The following is a 16,961-nucleotide window of genomic DNA, read 5'->3' on the forward strand; positions in this document are numbered from 1 at the left end:
AGGAAAATTAGAGAGATTTAGTAACCATTAACACAACAAAATTGAAAATGAAAAGAAAATCCACAAACAAAATTAACTCAATACAGGAAATTATGTGTAACAAAGAAACCAGCAATACCACAAAAATACACACAGCAAACTGACAGCAATGAATTCATACCTAACAAGAATTACAGTGAATGTAAACGGATTAAGTGCAACAGTCAAGAGACACAGAGAACAGAATGGATAGGAACACAGGTCCTTCAATATGCTGTCTACAAGGAACATCAAAAACGAGACTCTCCACCTAAATGCCTAACAAAAGAATGGCTAAACCAACTTTGGTACATACATACAGTGGAATACTGTGTAATGTTGATGAATGGCGATGAATATGTGAAACATCTTACAACATGAATGAATCTGGAGGGCATTGCTGTTGTTGTTATGTGCCATGGAGTCGGTTCCGACTCTTAGCAACTCTATACAGGGTTTCCGAGGCTGTAAATCTTTACGGGAGCAGAAAGCCTCATCTTTCTCCCATGGAACAGCTAGTAGTTTCAAACTTCTAACCTTGTGGATTGCAGCACGATCTGTAACCACTATACTACCAGAATTCCTTCTGGAGGACATTAAGCTGAGTGATATTAGTCTAATCACAAAAGGGCAAATATTGTATATAACTAATATAAAATATTAAGAAAAGGTTTTCTTAATAAAAGAAGCAATTTATGATGGTTACGAGGTGGGGACAGAGTAGGGAAAATTATTCATGAGCTAGAGGGTAGACATGGTGACAGGTCAGGCAATATACAATAAGAGGGAGGTTAACAGAGGAAAGATGAAGGTAACAAAAGACACAGGGAGAAATGCAATACAGTGAATAAGAGGTACATACTGTTAACTGTTGGTACATGGAGGGGATTATAATCATTGTAATTAAGTGAAATAGATTAATTTGTTGTATGTAAAACTGATGATCTGCTCTATAAACCTTCACTTGATTCACAATAAAAACTAAAATAGAAATAACTTTATGAGGTACAGAGTTCTACCCTGACACACATCAATGTTAACAGCAAAAACAACAACAACAAAACCTCCACAAAAAACAGTAGTTGGCTCAAGATGTTTTAAAGTGAGAAAAATTAACCAAGTAATACATCTGCATCATTTTAGGGCAACTGAAATTAGTCAGAGCCCCTCAAGGAGTACAATCCACTTCATAAATTTATTATGTAATCACGTAACTTCCACTCTCGGCAGAACTCTAACATGCAATTTCAAAAACATTTTCCCACCAATAGAAATCATGTTTGTATTCTATAACCTTCTATTGATCTTTGCCACTCCATTGTATTTATGTGAACTTTTATTGGGCTGATTATTTTCTTTGTGTAAAAATTCTTTCTCGGTAATTCTGAAGTAAAAGAAAAATTTGATACTTACGGCTACAACAGCTTCAGCTACCCCAGTCAACACAGCTGGTCTGAGAGAATGAAGCAGAATCTTACTCTCCAGTAAAACAAAGAGTAGCAGTGTTGCACAATTCTCAGGACCCAAATTCATTAACAAGGTGCTAAAGTTGGCTCCACTACAGAGAGAGAAAAGAGAGAATTGTGAACTATTTTTCTAACACATCTTAAGATATTCTTATTAAATTATCTTCTAAATACTAATGGGTTGGGAATCTAGTATTAATGTCAAGTTCTGACTTAGCTACCAATGAAAATCAGCAAATCTAAAGACAGGAAGAGGATTAAGTAACTGAGTGTTCAAAACAAAAAGAAAGTTTAGCTTAAATAATAGGTGATTCTTAAATTTAAGTTTTTTCCAGAAAAACAGAATTAGGGTGAAAAAAAACCCTGCAAATGAAATAATAAATCTGTACAACACTTTCCATGGCAAACATATGCATCATCCTCTAAACATCCTATATTCCAGCTGCACTGGGTATCTATCCCATGGTCCTCCAATAAACCAAGGACTTTCATGCCTCCAGACCTGGAATGCTCATTCATTCAAGAAATGATTGAATGTCTACTATGTGCCAGGCATATTGCCAGGGGCTGGAAACATACAGGCTAAAGGAATAGAAACAGTCACTGACTTCATGGATCACTATAAACAGTCACACTGTTGTTAAATGCCCTTGAGTCCATTCCAATTTATGGCAACCTTGAGAGTTTCCAAGATAGCTTCATCTCCCACAGAGCCCAGTGGACTTGAACCACTGATCTTGTTGTTTCTCCTATATAGCAGGGATGGTGAGCCGTTTTTCTGCCAAGGGCCATTTGGATATTTATAACATAACTTAATTTGAATTTATGTGGTTATGAAAAAAGCTCCTAGATTTACAGAATTTCAACTCCTGCTAGCAGTTGCCATAGCAGGGCCAGACGAAAGGGTTTCAAGGCCTTGTGTGACCAGAGGGCCTGGAGTTCCCCACCCCTGCTGTATAGCCACCCCACCACATTCCTAAATAGTCACCCAGACATCATTTAAAATTGATAAGTCAATGATAAAGGATGCACAGGGTGCTAACAGGAAGATTTAAACTCTTCTTTTGGTAACAAAAGAGTGTTGATCAGGACAGTGTTTCCTAAAGAATCATCATATGAGCTAAGCTCAAAAGAACAAAGGGAAAAAAGGAAGGGGGGAGGGGGAGGGATAAAGACAATGTATGCAATGGCTGTGAGGCAAAAAAAAAGTATTATTTTAAAAAAATACGTTTTATTTTTAAAAAATATGTTTAAGAAATGTAAATAAGCCAATTGTGACTAAAGAATAGTAAGAGAGGATAAAAATAGTGAAAGATTAGGCAACAACAGAAATGATGCCATTATGTTTGTATTTTCAAGGGGATACCGGGCTGCAGTAGGACAAGATTCAAAGGAAACCAGTTATAAGGTTACTGAAGCTGCCTTGGGGAGTCTCACGAAGTCTCATGCAGAGAAGCCAGAGGATTCAATATGGCTTGCACATAGCCTTATGAACTAAGTAAGAAGCTAGAGAGAAGGAAGAAGAAAGTTAAGTACTCCCTACATCCAATCTTGCATTGGTGTTGTTGTTATGTGCCGTGGAGTCAGTTCCAACTCATAGCAACCCTGTACAGGGTTTCCGAGGCTGTAAATCTTTATGGGAGCAGAAAGCCTCATCTTTCTCCCACGGAACAGCTGGAAGTTTCATACTGCTGTCCCTAAGGTTCACAACCTAATTCGTAACCAGTACGCTACCAGAGAGTGTACCCATTTTTGAGAGAGCCTCACCATCCATCCAGTTATTAGAGTTAGAAACATTACAGCTATCCTTAGAACATTTGTAAAATAATACTTAACTTTGTTATCCGAATCCCTAAGCTATTTTAAAGCATATTGTTCCAATTGAATAAATCAATCATTTAAACTCCATTAATTACCTTAATGGTAAAGGTGTAGAGACTGGTTGTGATAATATTAATGCATCATGGACTGATAACTTCAAAAGAGAAAAAAAAAAGAATCCATTAAACAAGCCCATTTTGATTAAACTCTAAATATCTAGATCAAGGGTAAAATAAAATTTAATATGCAGACAAACATCCTTTTTCAAAACATGCACTAAGATTTAAAAAAAAACAAACCTTAGTTATATTTACTCAGAGGTATTAGTTTTTTGTTTTTTTCTTTTGATTAACAGTTAATTCAACTGAATTTGATTCAGTTAATTGCTTAAAAATAGTTATAAACATAATGGAATTACTGATTTTTAAAAGGCTCAAATGTATTCATTCAACAGACTGGTATGCACTTGGCAGTTGCTTGATATGGACCGGTACTGTTGAAGTGCAGTCAAGATTAACAATGTTAGCTATAACACATTTTTTGGATATAATACATAATATTTATTTATTATGTTTTAGGAATGGATTTGTTGCTATGTGCTTTCAAGTTGGTTCCGACTCACAGAGACCTTTTGATAAGCAGTCCAGTGCTTATCCAACAACACCACACCAGGACTCCCCAGGAATAGATTGTTGTTATTGTTGTTAAGTGCCATCGAGTCAGTTCTGACCCATAGTGACCCTATACAAGATTTCCAAGGAGTGGCTGGTGAGTTGAACCACCAATCTTGTGGTTTAAACCAACTTTGCAGCCCAGTGCATTAGCCCACAGCAGCACACCAGGTCTCCAGGAATAGATTAGTGCTACTCAAAATGCCAGTCCATGACCCATTGCCAGTTTGCAAACTGTTACAGAACTAGAAAGATACCAAATGGAAATGGAGAGCAGCCATTAGGAATTTTTCTGGCAATCTGACACTGTTGCCACACGCAAGAACGCATTCAGGAGGCTCATGTCTTTGGACAGGATATAGCCTGTTCATGCTTATACTAAACTCACATGGTAAATGTTTTGGCACAAGCTGTACAGATCTGTCGTTGGTTGAAAAAAGAAACCAGTCCTTTACCAGAAATAGACTATTTCACTTGCCACCCCACCCTCAGTTACAGTTAATTTCATATTTCATATTAATTTCTTGCTCCAATATGAGGAACATGCACATCATTTTGGGCTTACAGCTATAAAAAGACCAAGCATGGATAATGAACAAAGTGTAATAGTTACTCCAATTTTGTGCAACTAAGATCCAAAAAAGCAATAAAAGGGGTGTTAAGTAAAGGAATAAAATACTGGAAATTCAAGTACTTATGAATGCATAAGACTCCACCTTGAACTCAGAGGGCCATAGAATCTATTCTGCAATAATTTAAAGAAATAGATGCATCGTTCTCCCCAAACAGTCTCTTTGATTACCTGTACAAGTATTCTTGGTCTTTGTGGTGAAGGAAAAGGAATATTTTGCATAAAATGTGATACATGCCTAGAAAAAATTTTGAAATAAAAATCATAATCTTAATTTAGTAATTGATTTTTAACAGAGCAAATACATTCTCTCAATAACTGTTCACCTCAAGTCTGACAAAGCCATTTACCTCAAACTAAAATATGATTTTACTTAATGTATATAAATGTATTCATGACCACTAAATTTCTAAATTAAACAATGGCTTTCCTGAGTCAAAATCTGTACTCCTTATTATATTGGTGTTGATATTCCCTATTATCTCCAGGAAAATAGGATCATGAATATTGTTTTCATGAAGAAATCTTACTTTCATAACCCTAGTACAAGGAAGCAACTAATTGTGATATAATGAATTTAAGTGAATGACAGAGTTTAACCCAGAGCTACTACTGCACATTTTGGTCAAACCATTTATCTCTATATTTCCCACCTTACACTGTTTCTTAGTTTCTACAAACTCTTAAGCTCTTATGAGTCAGTAAAATGCAAAATATGACTTCAATTAAGAAAAAAGTTGATCAAAATATTTTTATTTTCACAAAATATGCTTGGTGGTGGCGGTGGTGGTGGTGGTGGTTATGAGCAGTGGAGTCAGTTCTGACTCCTGGCAACCCTTTATAGGGTTTCTGAGGCTGTTAATCTTTACAGGAACAGAAAGCCTCATCTATTTCCTGAAGAGTGGCTGGTATATTCAAACTGCTGACCTTGAGGTTAACAATCCAACTTACAACTCATTACACTACCTGAGCTGCTTACATTATGATTAGTTACTGTTGTTGTTAAATGCTGTAGAGTCTTCTGACGCATAGCAACCCTGTATAGGGTTTCTGAGGAGCAGCTGGTGAGTTTGAACCACCAGTTTTGTGGTTCAAACCGACCTTGCCATCTAGCGCATTATCCCACAACACCACACCAGGACTCCATATGCTTAGAACCTTAATTTTTCAAAATATTATATTTTGTTGTTATTGTTAAACACGATGGAGTCAGTTCTGACTCATATCAACCAGGATAAGGTTTCCAAGGAGCAGCTGGTGAGACTGAACTGCTGACACTGTGGTTAGCAGTCCAGTGCTTATATGACAATGCCACACCAGGATGCTGAAAAAATGAAAATCTAAAACTGAAAGTTAAATCTGCACATACGAGCCATTAAATTAGAATTTGAAGAGTATAACATTAAAGTTGAAACCATATTTATATACATGTGTTTTACATGTAGTACTTAGCTGTTTTAAAAGTTCATTTTCAAAAGCATTATTTTAAAGCATTCAGGTAATTATCCCCATCTTATCCACTACACTCATGTGATTTTAGTAATAGTATTTCTATAATGCAAAAATTTCTATATTCTATAAAAATCTGGATTATTAATATACCTACAGATTTTATAATACATTTCCACAAAGCTCTTGACACCTCTTGGTTTACTGGAAATAATACATAAATTATATAGGATGATAAGCAAGACTCAATGTGCCACTAAAAATTTTAAACAACATAAGGTTTAAAACAGACAAGAGTGGTTCCACATTTTTCTTGATTACAAAAGATTTCCCTGACAAAGGGAATTACAAATCAAAGGGAAAACATATAAATTCTGTCAAAACCAAAGTCCTAATTTCTTAATATGAATTTAACTCACCCTTCCTAATTTATACATCAGTTTAGAGATGGTTTATAGGTAGAATGTGGAATGGGCGTGTATGTGTGTACACATACCAGTATATATTTTTCTCTTGGTTATTAGAGAATGAACAAGGAAAGGGAACTCAGACAATATGTGAGTTCCCTCCTTAGCTGAATTCTCTACAGGTTATTACTTGGCCACCTTCCCCGCCAGCCCTCAATTTTAAAGTTCCCAGTCAATGACTCAGGTGAAGGAGGGAAGGAGTAAAAAAAGGAATAATTACTCTTTCCCTTTCAACTCTGCCGCCACTGTCAAAAGGTAGGTAAACAATGAAATGTGTATTTATACATTCAGTTTCTCACCAGACATCTCTTTAATCATTATACATACTTTTCAATGGGAAGAGGATGTGGTCCAGACACAGAAAGTTTGTAGATAAACATTAGAAACTTTCTAAAAGCTTCAAAAAAAGGCCAGTGTGAGAGTAAACAAATGCATTTATTTGAATTGATGGATTTGGAGACCTCTTTTCTCTCCACAGGTGTCAACAGGCCCAGTTGCAAAAGCTGTTTCTCTGTTAGCAGTTCCCGAGAGTAAGGCTCATAAAACTGGATGGCTGCTCCATATACCTACAGAAAAAAAAAAAAAAAAAAACTCTTCTAAAATTCAAGCTTGCTTTTTTTAAAGTTAATTTCTATTATACAAGAAATATTTGCTGTAAGTATGACAACGATAACAAAACTCACTGTAAATTCTACCCCAGAGTTGATCAGCAGCTTTTGATGTAAAAATTTCCACTATAATTATACATTTGAACATATAATAAACAAAAGTGGATAGTACCTGTCATGTAACTTGCTGTCATTCTTAACCACTTTGTGGAATATTTTTCACAGCATTATTATTATTCGATAACAATTTTCAAATTTTGAGATGAGCAGTTCATAAAACAAAATTCTAAATTTTTCTTTTTACAAAGTCAAATGGAATTTAACTTTTAATGGCTTGTGTCTCTACTCTTTCAAGTAGTACTATTTAGATATGCATACTTAATCAGGCACACAAGCCAAGGCAAAAAGTAGCTAGCCTTCGCAATTATATATACTTACGTACTGTTGGGAGTCTAGTTAAGTGAATTTCTAAAGGAACCCCATTTTCCTATTGATCTCCCTATTATTCTCTTCTCCTATTGCCAAAACAGTGAAATAAAGAATGCAATCCTTAAATTTCAAACACATTTCAGAAACTGACAAATCAATTCTCAGTAGGAATTTCACTAATTCTTCCTTCAGGGATTCCTTCTCTGCTATTTAAATCATTCATTGAATTTTTTTATTTTAATTTTTCATTTCTAGACACTTGATGCTTTTCCCAGCTTGCTTTTTCATGTTTCAAAAATATCCTGTTATTTACATAATGTTTTGTGTCCTTCCTAATAGGTCTTAACCGCTTTTAAAATAGTTCTATGACATCTTTTATATTGTCATCCTGTCATTTCAATGTCTAAGGGTCTAACTCAGCTTTTTAGTGTGTCTGTGTCCTTTCTATGGTACCGATGGCTTCTGTTACCATGTTGTCACCTGGATGCCTGGGTTTGAGGTGTCTATATAGAGAGGCTTCCTATTTGCTCCTGTAGAAGTGCCAGGGGTATGAGCATCAAATTTTATTATACTACTTTTCATGATAAGTTCTCATTATAGTATAAATTTTTTAAAAATTTGTATTGTGTCCAAATAATTCTACATACAAATGAAGCATAACATAGTCATCATTTTATATGAATAAACACACAGGAAAAAACAGGCTTAACCAAACATGCAAAAAACATACCTTTTCGGCAGAAGAACCTGTTAGTACAAAAGTTGAAAAAACTGGCAGTGGGTATTTGGTTTGAGGATCCCAGCATTCAATAGTAGCGCCCATAGGAAGGCAGAAGAGAGGTACAGATTCTGAGAGTGGAAATGACTCATAGTTATCTTCCGGGTATCTAAAAATTAAACCTTTTAGAGAAAAGAGAAAGTTGATTAAAAAAAAACTTGAAAATAGTTACTTTTACATAAATTATATAATATAGATTAACAGGGTTATTTTAATACCAAATTTCATGGAAATATTTGTGTGATATTTTAAACTCAGTTTTCCTCTTGCCATATCAGAAAAAAAATTTAATTACTAAATTTGTTTTTAATTTTAAACTCATATACTTTTAAATTAATTATAACATGTTAAGTGCTATCAAGTCAGTTCTGATTCATAGCAGCATTGTATAGGGTTTCTGAGGAGTAGCTGGTGGGTTTGAAATGCCAACCTTGCAGTTAGCATTATCCTATAGTGCCACACCAGTACTCCATACAGAATTAAATATACTGGTCAAGAACCTAATCAACAGGATAGGCAATTCTAATATGTTTTCTTCTACGTACAGTCAACACTTTGGTAGAATGGTAAGAAACATACAGGGAAAAGTATGAACTAGTTCAGTAATCTTTAGTAAAAAATTCAGGAAACACTCAATGTTACAAAAAACACAAAAGCAGCAGAGATTATAAGAGTCCCAAAGCTCATCTTAAGAGAGAGGCAATGTAAAAGGCATGCAACATGAGAAGTAAACGAGACAGAAACCACTGAGAGACAGAAACCACTGAAACGGAACGCAGAGCACATAAGACTCAAAGTAGGAAGCAGTGGTACTGGGGACAAAGCCCTTTCAGAATAAACCTGCTATCTGTTAATTAGCATATGTTAATTCGCTTCAGGTATTTCCAACTTACAGACCAACTCTAAGATAAAAGTGTGAAAATCAGCAGCAGAATTTAAATCCAATTTCAGTCCCCAAAACTCTACTCTAAAATGTGTCTCATACCACATATTGTCACACAACTTGTTGCTATCTTTTTTAATGATACCTTTTGCACCTCCAAAAAAGGTAAGAAATCACATAAATCAACACATTACAACATTAATGCTTATTATTTTTAAACTACACTAAAATTTATTAAATGCTACTTACCACCTTTATTTTTATATTATAAATTAATTGGTTTGACTCATTAATGATCATTTTTATGACAAGATTTTTTTCACATAAATTTGCCTCATTTTTCTGAATTAAAACTTTATTTCAAAGAATTGTGCATGATCAAAAAATAATTGATACTATGTCTTTTCACCCAGTACTATTCCGGTATCTCTACTATTCCAGTATCTCTTCTATTTACAACTGGAGCATACCTGTATTTTCAGTTTCTATCCCACCATACCAGTGGGATGGAGAAGTCACACTTTAATCTTTACAGCCCTTGACACTTTACTGTGCAGTAAGAATGTGGCGATAGAGATCTCAAATACTTCACGGCAGAAAACTTTCTCAGGCCCTCCTCTCCTCCATATAGCTGATTCTTTGCAACAAGGGAGAAAGGAAGCCAAGTCCACATTTCATGGCAAGTGACTTGTGGTTTCAAATCAGACACACAAATAAGAGAAGGAAATATAAGAAGTAAAGATGTAGTTTGATACCTTTCTGATTGCCAAAATACAAAAGGGCAGAGTAAACAGTTTTCCACTGACTTGCTAAATGTATTAGTGCAGACCAGATGAGTGTGAAAGCCTATTACATATATGTTTGCTTTGAACAAAAGTTAAAATTTAATTAACACATTGGTGTGTGTGAGGGGCATATTCATGTATCTTGTAATATTCAATATATTTACAAAACTTTGAGCTTTCGTATCTTAAAATAATAGAAAATTCAATATTATGGATCAATCAATTTTACCATCTATATGTTTTTTCTAATATGCACCAACAACTACCTTGTTTAAAATTTACTCACCAGCTTTATATGCTATTGCATTAGAAGCAGGAACAGACTTCTTATAACACAGAAACACACTGGAACCCCACTGTAAAATATAAATTAGGTTGTTTATTTAAAAAAAAAAAAAAAAAGCCGAAAAAGTTTTAGTTTCTTTATTATTTATTCAGGGAGTCTATCTAAAACATGTATCTAACAGACTGTAAAGTATAAAACTACAATAAGCATGAAGGTTAACACTAAACTAGAAGAAAATAAGGGTGTAACAAATCACTGCCACAAAAGTTAAAGTACAGTAATGTAAAAGCAGTTTCCAAAAGTTTACAATTCTGAAATCAGAGTCAGAAAACCTCTAAGAGAGTCGGCACAAAGTGGAACAAATGCTAGTGCCCAAACTAGAGGAAACTGGAATTACTAGGGAGCTACAAAGATATCACCCTCAGCAACAAATCTCTCTTCGCTATTAAGATGGGTGCATTTGTCATTCCTGCCATACAGCACATTTAATTAAGCCAGTATTAGTTTGACCTGAAGATATATTTTAAAACAAATCTGACCCAGTATTAAACTTTATTATAAACTTTTAAATGAAATGTACATGTTAAATTTTCTTTTCCTTACAGAACCTTTTCAAAAACTGAGTATGCAGAATTACAATATCTTAAATAAATACAAGAAGCCCCCACCCACTAACACTGCAGTTGTCCTGACGACACCACTGAAACCTGAAGGCTAAGTAAACCTCTATGTTGTGTAACACAGGCAGTATTAAGAAATACAAGGACAAAATAATTCCTAACAAACTTTCCGTCTTTTTAGATGAAATTATTCTAACTTATAAGATAGCTAAGGATTTAAGAATTTACTGTGCATCATAAAATTAATAAGCTATAAATAATAAAAACAAGAACTATCAAACTATATACTGAGAATAAATTATATGCTCAATAAATAAATACAAAATATATCTCATGATATATATTTTTTCCACATAAAATTGAAAATGAAACAACTTTATTCTTACCATTCCACAATTTAAGTTTTTGTCAACTTTGCAAAAGGTATGAGGAGGGGTTTCTCCTTTGCTGGTTACAATGACACATATATCAGTTACAGCTAAGGAATTCTGAGGTCGAATCGGAGAAGCCCTTCTGTAAGTGATAAAGATTCTCTGTGAAGTTGTCGAACTATTGTTGACATTGGCACAGCGACCATAGGGTGTGGCTTGGATCACTTCACATCCTGGAATAAGTCGTTCTTTCCCTTCATATAGAACTCTGTATGTCCGAAAGGAAGAAAAGATACAATAGGCAGCTATTCAAATAACAGTTCGATTAATTCTAGTTTTCTCCTCAAGAAAAATTAGTTTGCTTTCTTCTGTTGTCTTCCAAATGTTAATTTGTACACTAAAACTAAAAGTATTACACTGTGAATTATAAATCTTATAACCAACTATTTTCAACAGCTATAATAGAATTTTAAGAAAAATAAATGGGACATTTGAATTTTTTAAATTGCTCATTTCAAGAAGTTGATGGAAAAAGAATGAGGCCACACCACAAACATCCTCAACATTTCATCAGGCATTTATTCAGATGCTTTCCCAAAAATTCCCTTCATGATTCTATCAAAAATTTACCTTTAAAATTCCTCTAACCATACTGGCTCAATGAAGTTGACACATATTTTGGGGGAATTCAATTCACAACACTAGTTAACAAAGAAACACTGATCTACACCTGAAGAGCACACTATATCACCACTGCCATGCCAACATCATTAGGAATATATCTTGAGACAAAGCATCATAAAAATTTTGTGATTCCATTTTAGACTAAAGGAAAATTTTTAATTATTTTTCTAAGGTTGTTATGAGGAGACAACAAAATGCAATCAAAATTCCCCTTTGATGTACAGTATCTTATAATAATACTGCTAATTTAATGGGGTTTTCTTTCTCATTTCCTCTATGGGAATTTTTCTTATTTTGAGCTGCATGAAGAATAACGCAGATTAGAAAGGCCGCTGAAATAGCATGTCCTAAGTACAGTTTGTGTGTGTATCTTTAATTTACAAACAATCAAAAAGTTAAAATACAAATTTTAGGCCTATTGTTAAATATAGCATTATCTAATATTTGCTGTTATTTTGTTAAGTGTCATTGAATCAGTTCCAACTCAGTGATCCCACACTTCCAAAGACTTGCTAGTAAGTTTATACTGCTGACCTTGTTGTTCACAGTTCAGCACTGATCATACAGCACCACACCAGAGTCCAGTAATATTTATAGAGGTACTATTCATATTTCAAGGAGCTCTGGTAGCGTAGTGGTTATGAATCGGGCTGTGAACCTTGAGGTCAGCAGTTCGAAACTACCAGCTGTTCCGCGGGAGAAAGATAAGGCTTTCTGCTCCCGTACAGATTTACAGCCTCGGAAACCCTGTACAGGATCGCTATGAGTCAGAACTGACACCACCGCACATAACCACCACCACCATTCATATTTCAATTTAAAGATGAGGAAACTAAGTCTTAGTAGGATTTAATAACTTGATAAAGATCTTCCTATTAAACTGGTACTGGAATTTTAAATTAAAAAATAAATCCTCTGGTCAGAAAGTACAAAACACTATTGAAAGAAATTTGAAAATACCTGTTAAATTAAAAAAAAATTTTTAACTTATCTAACTAACCAGCAACCAACTGTTGTTGTTAAGCACCATCAAGTCAATTTTAACTCATAGCAATCCTATAAAGGATTTTTTTTAACTGCCGACTTTGTCATTAGCAGTTTAGTGCTTATCTTACAGATAAAATAAAATAACATGGCATCAAGGACAAAGCCAATCCCCTCAATACAGACTTGAAAGGGATAGGCAACTTAGCCATCTATTACCTAAAATGGGGTGAGGGGGACTTGGTAGTTCAAGCTCACCAACCACTCCCTGGAAACCCTATACGGGATCTCTATGGGTGAGAATTGACTGTACAGCACTTCACAACATAAAGGTATAGAGTGGCTGGCTTACATGTTTTCAAGAGAAAGTTTAATTTCAGAGCATGCGGGAAAAGGTAGATTCCATTTTGTCTAGATGGTCTGGTATAAGGAGATAGCGATAGGATTCTGCTGATTCAATAGTGAGTAACTGTTATCATGACTAACTGCAATTGTCAGAACTGTAAATGTAGAAGTTGTGTAACAAAAAGGGATGAGTAGTTAACCTTACATTCCAGGTACACAGGAACCTAGGACCACCAAGAGAGAAGAGCAAGAGAGGAACTTGGGATGCTAACCAGAGAAGTAGTAACAATACAGATAGAGGAAGAGGTGATGGCATGGAGAGATTGAGCATCTGAGGACTCTAGACTTTTACACAGAAAGAGAAAGGCTGTGTGCTGGCAGGCAGAAAGCTGGTTTGCAAAATGTGCCCTTTGGTGGTTTAAACAATTATAAATCACTGTGAATTTTTGTGTACATAAAAAAAAGGGAGGGGGGGGCGGAATAGAGGCAAATACTGTTAGCTGATGGTGCATGGAGGGGAGTGTATTACATGGAAACAAAACAACATAATCAAGTTGTGGCTTGTTTTATTTTGTTTTTTCAAAAAAAAGCCCAACATTGGTTATTAGTTACAAGAATAAAGGAAAGCCTCTAAAAATTTACTTTATAGTAAGTATATCAAAGAGTCCTAGATAATAGCTTTCAAAACTGATGAGACTAAAGAAGCAGCGACACCTCAGATGGAGACAAAGATGATGATATGGAGAATTAGAGCATCAAGGACTCTAGATTTATGGAAAGAGAAAGGCTACATGCTGGCGGCCATGAGGCAGGCTTGCAGAATGTGCCCTTTGTTGTTTAAATGACTATATATTCCTGAGTGTTTTTGTGTACATCAGAAAAAAAAAACCCAGAGGGAATAGAAGCAAATACTTTTGAATAGTGATGCATGGTGAGGACTGTAATCATTGCAATGATACGAAATACGCTAGGATGAGTGCAAAGCTGATGTCCTCACATGTAAACTACTACTCAACGCACAATAAAAGCATTAAAAAAAAACAACAAAAAACTGCAAACCATACACAAAAAGATGAAGATGCTGCAACGTAAGAAAATTTAACAGAAAATGGGCCAAACTGCTCACTAAAAGAAATTAAGAGAGGGAACAAACAAGATAGCAGATCAGGTGGAAATGCAGTGAGGAGCTCCATCAACACAACACAGAATACCAGACCAGGCTGGCTCAGGGGATGGTGCCAGAACCCTGGACCATATATAAAGTGATATTTAAAAGGTTGGAAGGCTTACAGCTAGGGGAATTTGTAGCAGAAGCAAGAAATCCATTGTTTTCTAATCCAAGACACTCAGCTGCTCCCAGAGCTGCCATCTTGGGTGAGACCGAGCACCCATGGATGCCCGACAGAACCGCGGAGATAAAGGTGTGGGCACTCTTTTTCTGTATCTGTCTCTCACTGTCTGCACACCTCCATTCTAGTGATAAGTGCGGGAGTGGGGGGAAGCTGAGCGAGTGGACACCATCCCCACCCCTGTAGGGTTCTACTACGCATGTGCATAGATCTCCTTGAGATTTAAAGTGGCAGTTTCCACTTAAAACCAAATGGCAGCACACAGCCACAGCTGGCCCTGAATTGTTTATCACTAGGAAAAAGTCCTGAATGGGGATTGTGGAGTGGGACAGGCAGTGTAAAAAGAAAATACGCTGAAAATTAAATCCTGAGTTATATCACAATGAGCAAAAGTGGCATCTTGAAATTTCTCAGGAAGAACAGTGAAAAAGGAAGCCCATCTCCTGATCACATCTACCTGGAGGCAATCAGAAAGCATAAAAAATACCAAAATCCACACTCATCTAAGTATTAAGACCACAGATAATTCCTGAATATGCCCTGAAAACAGAAGCAGATGACCATATCTGCACATGTCCAGAAACGAGATAAAGTGACTGAGGCAAATGAGCTAGAAGGAGACCTACATGCCATACTGGAAGATGGGCAGGCTTTGGAAATGCCTGAGAAGGAATTCAGAAAAATGATTATAAAATGTATCAAAACACTAACAATGCAGTTGAGAAAAATAAGGAAGAAGTCAGGAAAGCACTACAGAATAATCAAATAAGATAGAGTCAGCATTGGAAACAATTCAAAACTCACAGAAAGAGGTCCAAATGATTATTAATAGATTAGAAGTGGAAAATACACTGAAAGGGCAAAGGAGTAGCACTGAAGAGATAGAAGCTAGAAATAGTGAGCTAGAAGATAAATCTCTCAACACTACAAAGACAGAAGAGCAAGCACAAAAATGGATAAAAAAAATCTGAAGAAGGCCTAAGATACATGTTGGACAACAGGAAGAGGAATAACGTAAGAATTATAGGCATTCCAGAACAGGAAGAATCATACAAGGCCACAGGAGATAGTTGAAGAGCTGCTGGAAGAAAATTTTCCTAACATCCTGAAAAGCGAAAAGATGAGCATTCAAGAAGCTCAACGAACCCCTAGAAGAACAGACCCTAAAAGACAATCACCAAGACATATAATAATCAAGCTCTCCAAATCACAGATAAGGACAGAATCCTGAAAGCATCTAGGGAAAAGAGAAGTATAACATATAAAGGCAAGCAAATCAGATTAAGCTCGGATCTCTCAAGAAAAACCATGCAGGTAAGAAGGCAAAGGGGAGATACATATAAAACCCTGAAAGAAATAAACTGCCAAACAAGAATCCTCTACCCAGCAAAGCTGTCAATCAAAAACAATGGTGTAATCAAAACATTCCAAGATAATCAGAAGTTAAGCGATTTTGCCAAAGCCAACCCTGCTATGAAAAATATCCTAACCGAAGTTCTGTGGACTGAGAACCAACAAGAACAGACAAAAAACAAAGAATGACATACGTGTCAGCATCATACTGAAAGCAATTGAAAAATGAAGAGTCAGGAACAGAATAAAATTATAAGAACAGAGGATCTGGGAGGTCGGTCTATGATCAAAACAATTACAATGTGAAAGAAGGTAAACATAGAGGAACAGAGATCCGGGTGGTGAGAAGGGCAAGCAGATTACAGGATAAAATAGACTATCTTAAATGGAAGGAAGAGTTAATGGAACTTAAAGTAACCACAGCAGTGGGGTTGGGGTGGAGGGTTTATTTCGGAATTTAGGGAAGGCAACACAAGAAAGGGCAGGAGGCGGAAGAACAAGATAGATAGGGGAACACTGAGACAGGTTTGCAAGTCCTAAGTGGAACAAAGGTAAATAGTGATGCATGCTTACTCTTGGAACAACAGGGCTCTGTGACACAGGGATCTAGGCATAGTTTGAAGAGGGGAAACAATACTAAAATGCCTGACTGTCTTATAAATATTGGTTTCCCTTTCCTACTATTGTAAAATAGACACTTGAGTGGGATAGAAAGGAATGTTGGGAAACATGATTACAGAAAACTTGTAAGCCTGCCTTCAGTGTATAACTTATTGGAATACCTAAAAGGAGTTCTAACACTCTTGCAAAGCCTTTGCAGAGTATACTGGACCTTAGGTGGAATCCTGGGTCCCATCCAGAACCCTCTGAGGTGGGACATTCCTACTAGCAAGGACAAGCAGACCAGTCTGGATCAGCTAGAGCAACAGAAGATACATCTTCAAAGAAAGATCATCAGGAAAA

At 35.8% G+C, this 16,961-nt stretch overlaps 1 protein-coding gene across 1 annotated transcript in view; it reads right to left on the reverse strand.

Moving 5' to 3' along the window:
- Positions 1–16,961, reverse strand: part of DENND4C (DENN/MADD domain containing 4C) — a 105,286-nt gene that overhangs the window by 86,141 nt on the left and 2,184 nt on the right. The window contains exons 2-8 of the mRNA XM_006864471.1: positions 11,299–11,551; positions 10,293–10,362; positions 8,291–8,460; positions 6,851–7,089; positions 4,779–4,845; positions 3,401–3,459; positions 1,432–1,576 (exon numbers count right to left, since the gene is read on the reverse strand). Of these exons, the coding sequence (XP_006864533.1) occupies positions 1,432–1,576; positions 3,401–3,459; positions 4,779–4,845; positions 6,851–7,089; positions 8,291–8,460; positions 10,293–10,362; positions 11,299–11,551 (1,003 nt within the window). The remainder of the gene's footprint in view (positions 1–1,431; positions 1,577–3,400; positions 3,460–4,778; positions 4,846–6,850; positions 7,090–8,290; positions 8,461–10,292; positions 10,363–11,298; positions 11,552–16,961) is intronic.

Source organism: Chrysochloris asiatica, unplaced genomic scaffold, assembly GCF_000296735.1.
Source record: "Chrysochloris asiatica unplaced genomic scaffold, ChrAsi1.0 scaffold00065, whole genome shotgun sequence".
Taxonomy (NCBI): domain Eukaryota; kingdom Metazoa; phylum Chordata; class Mammalia; order Afrosoricida; family Chrysochloridae; genus Chrysochloris; species Chrysochloris asiatica.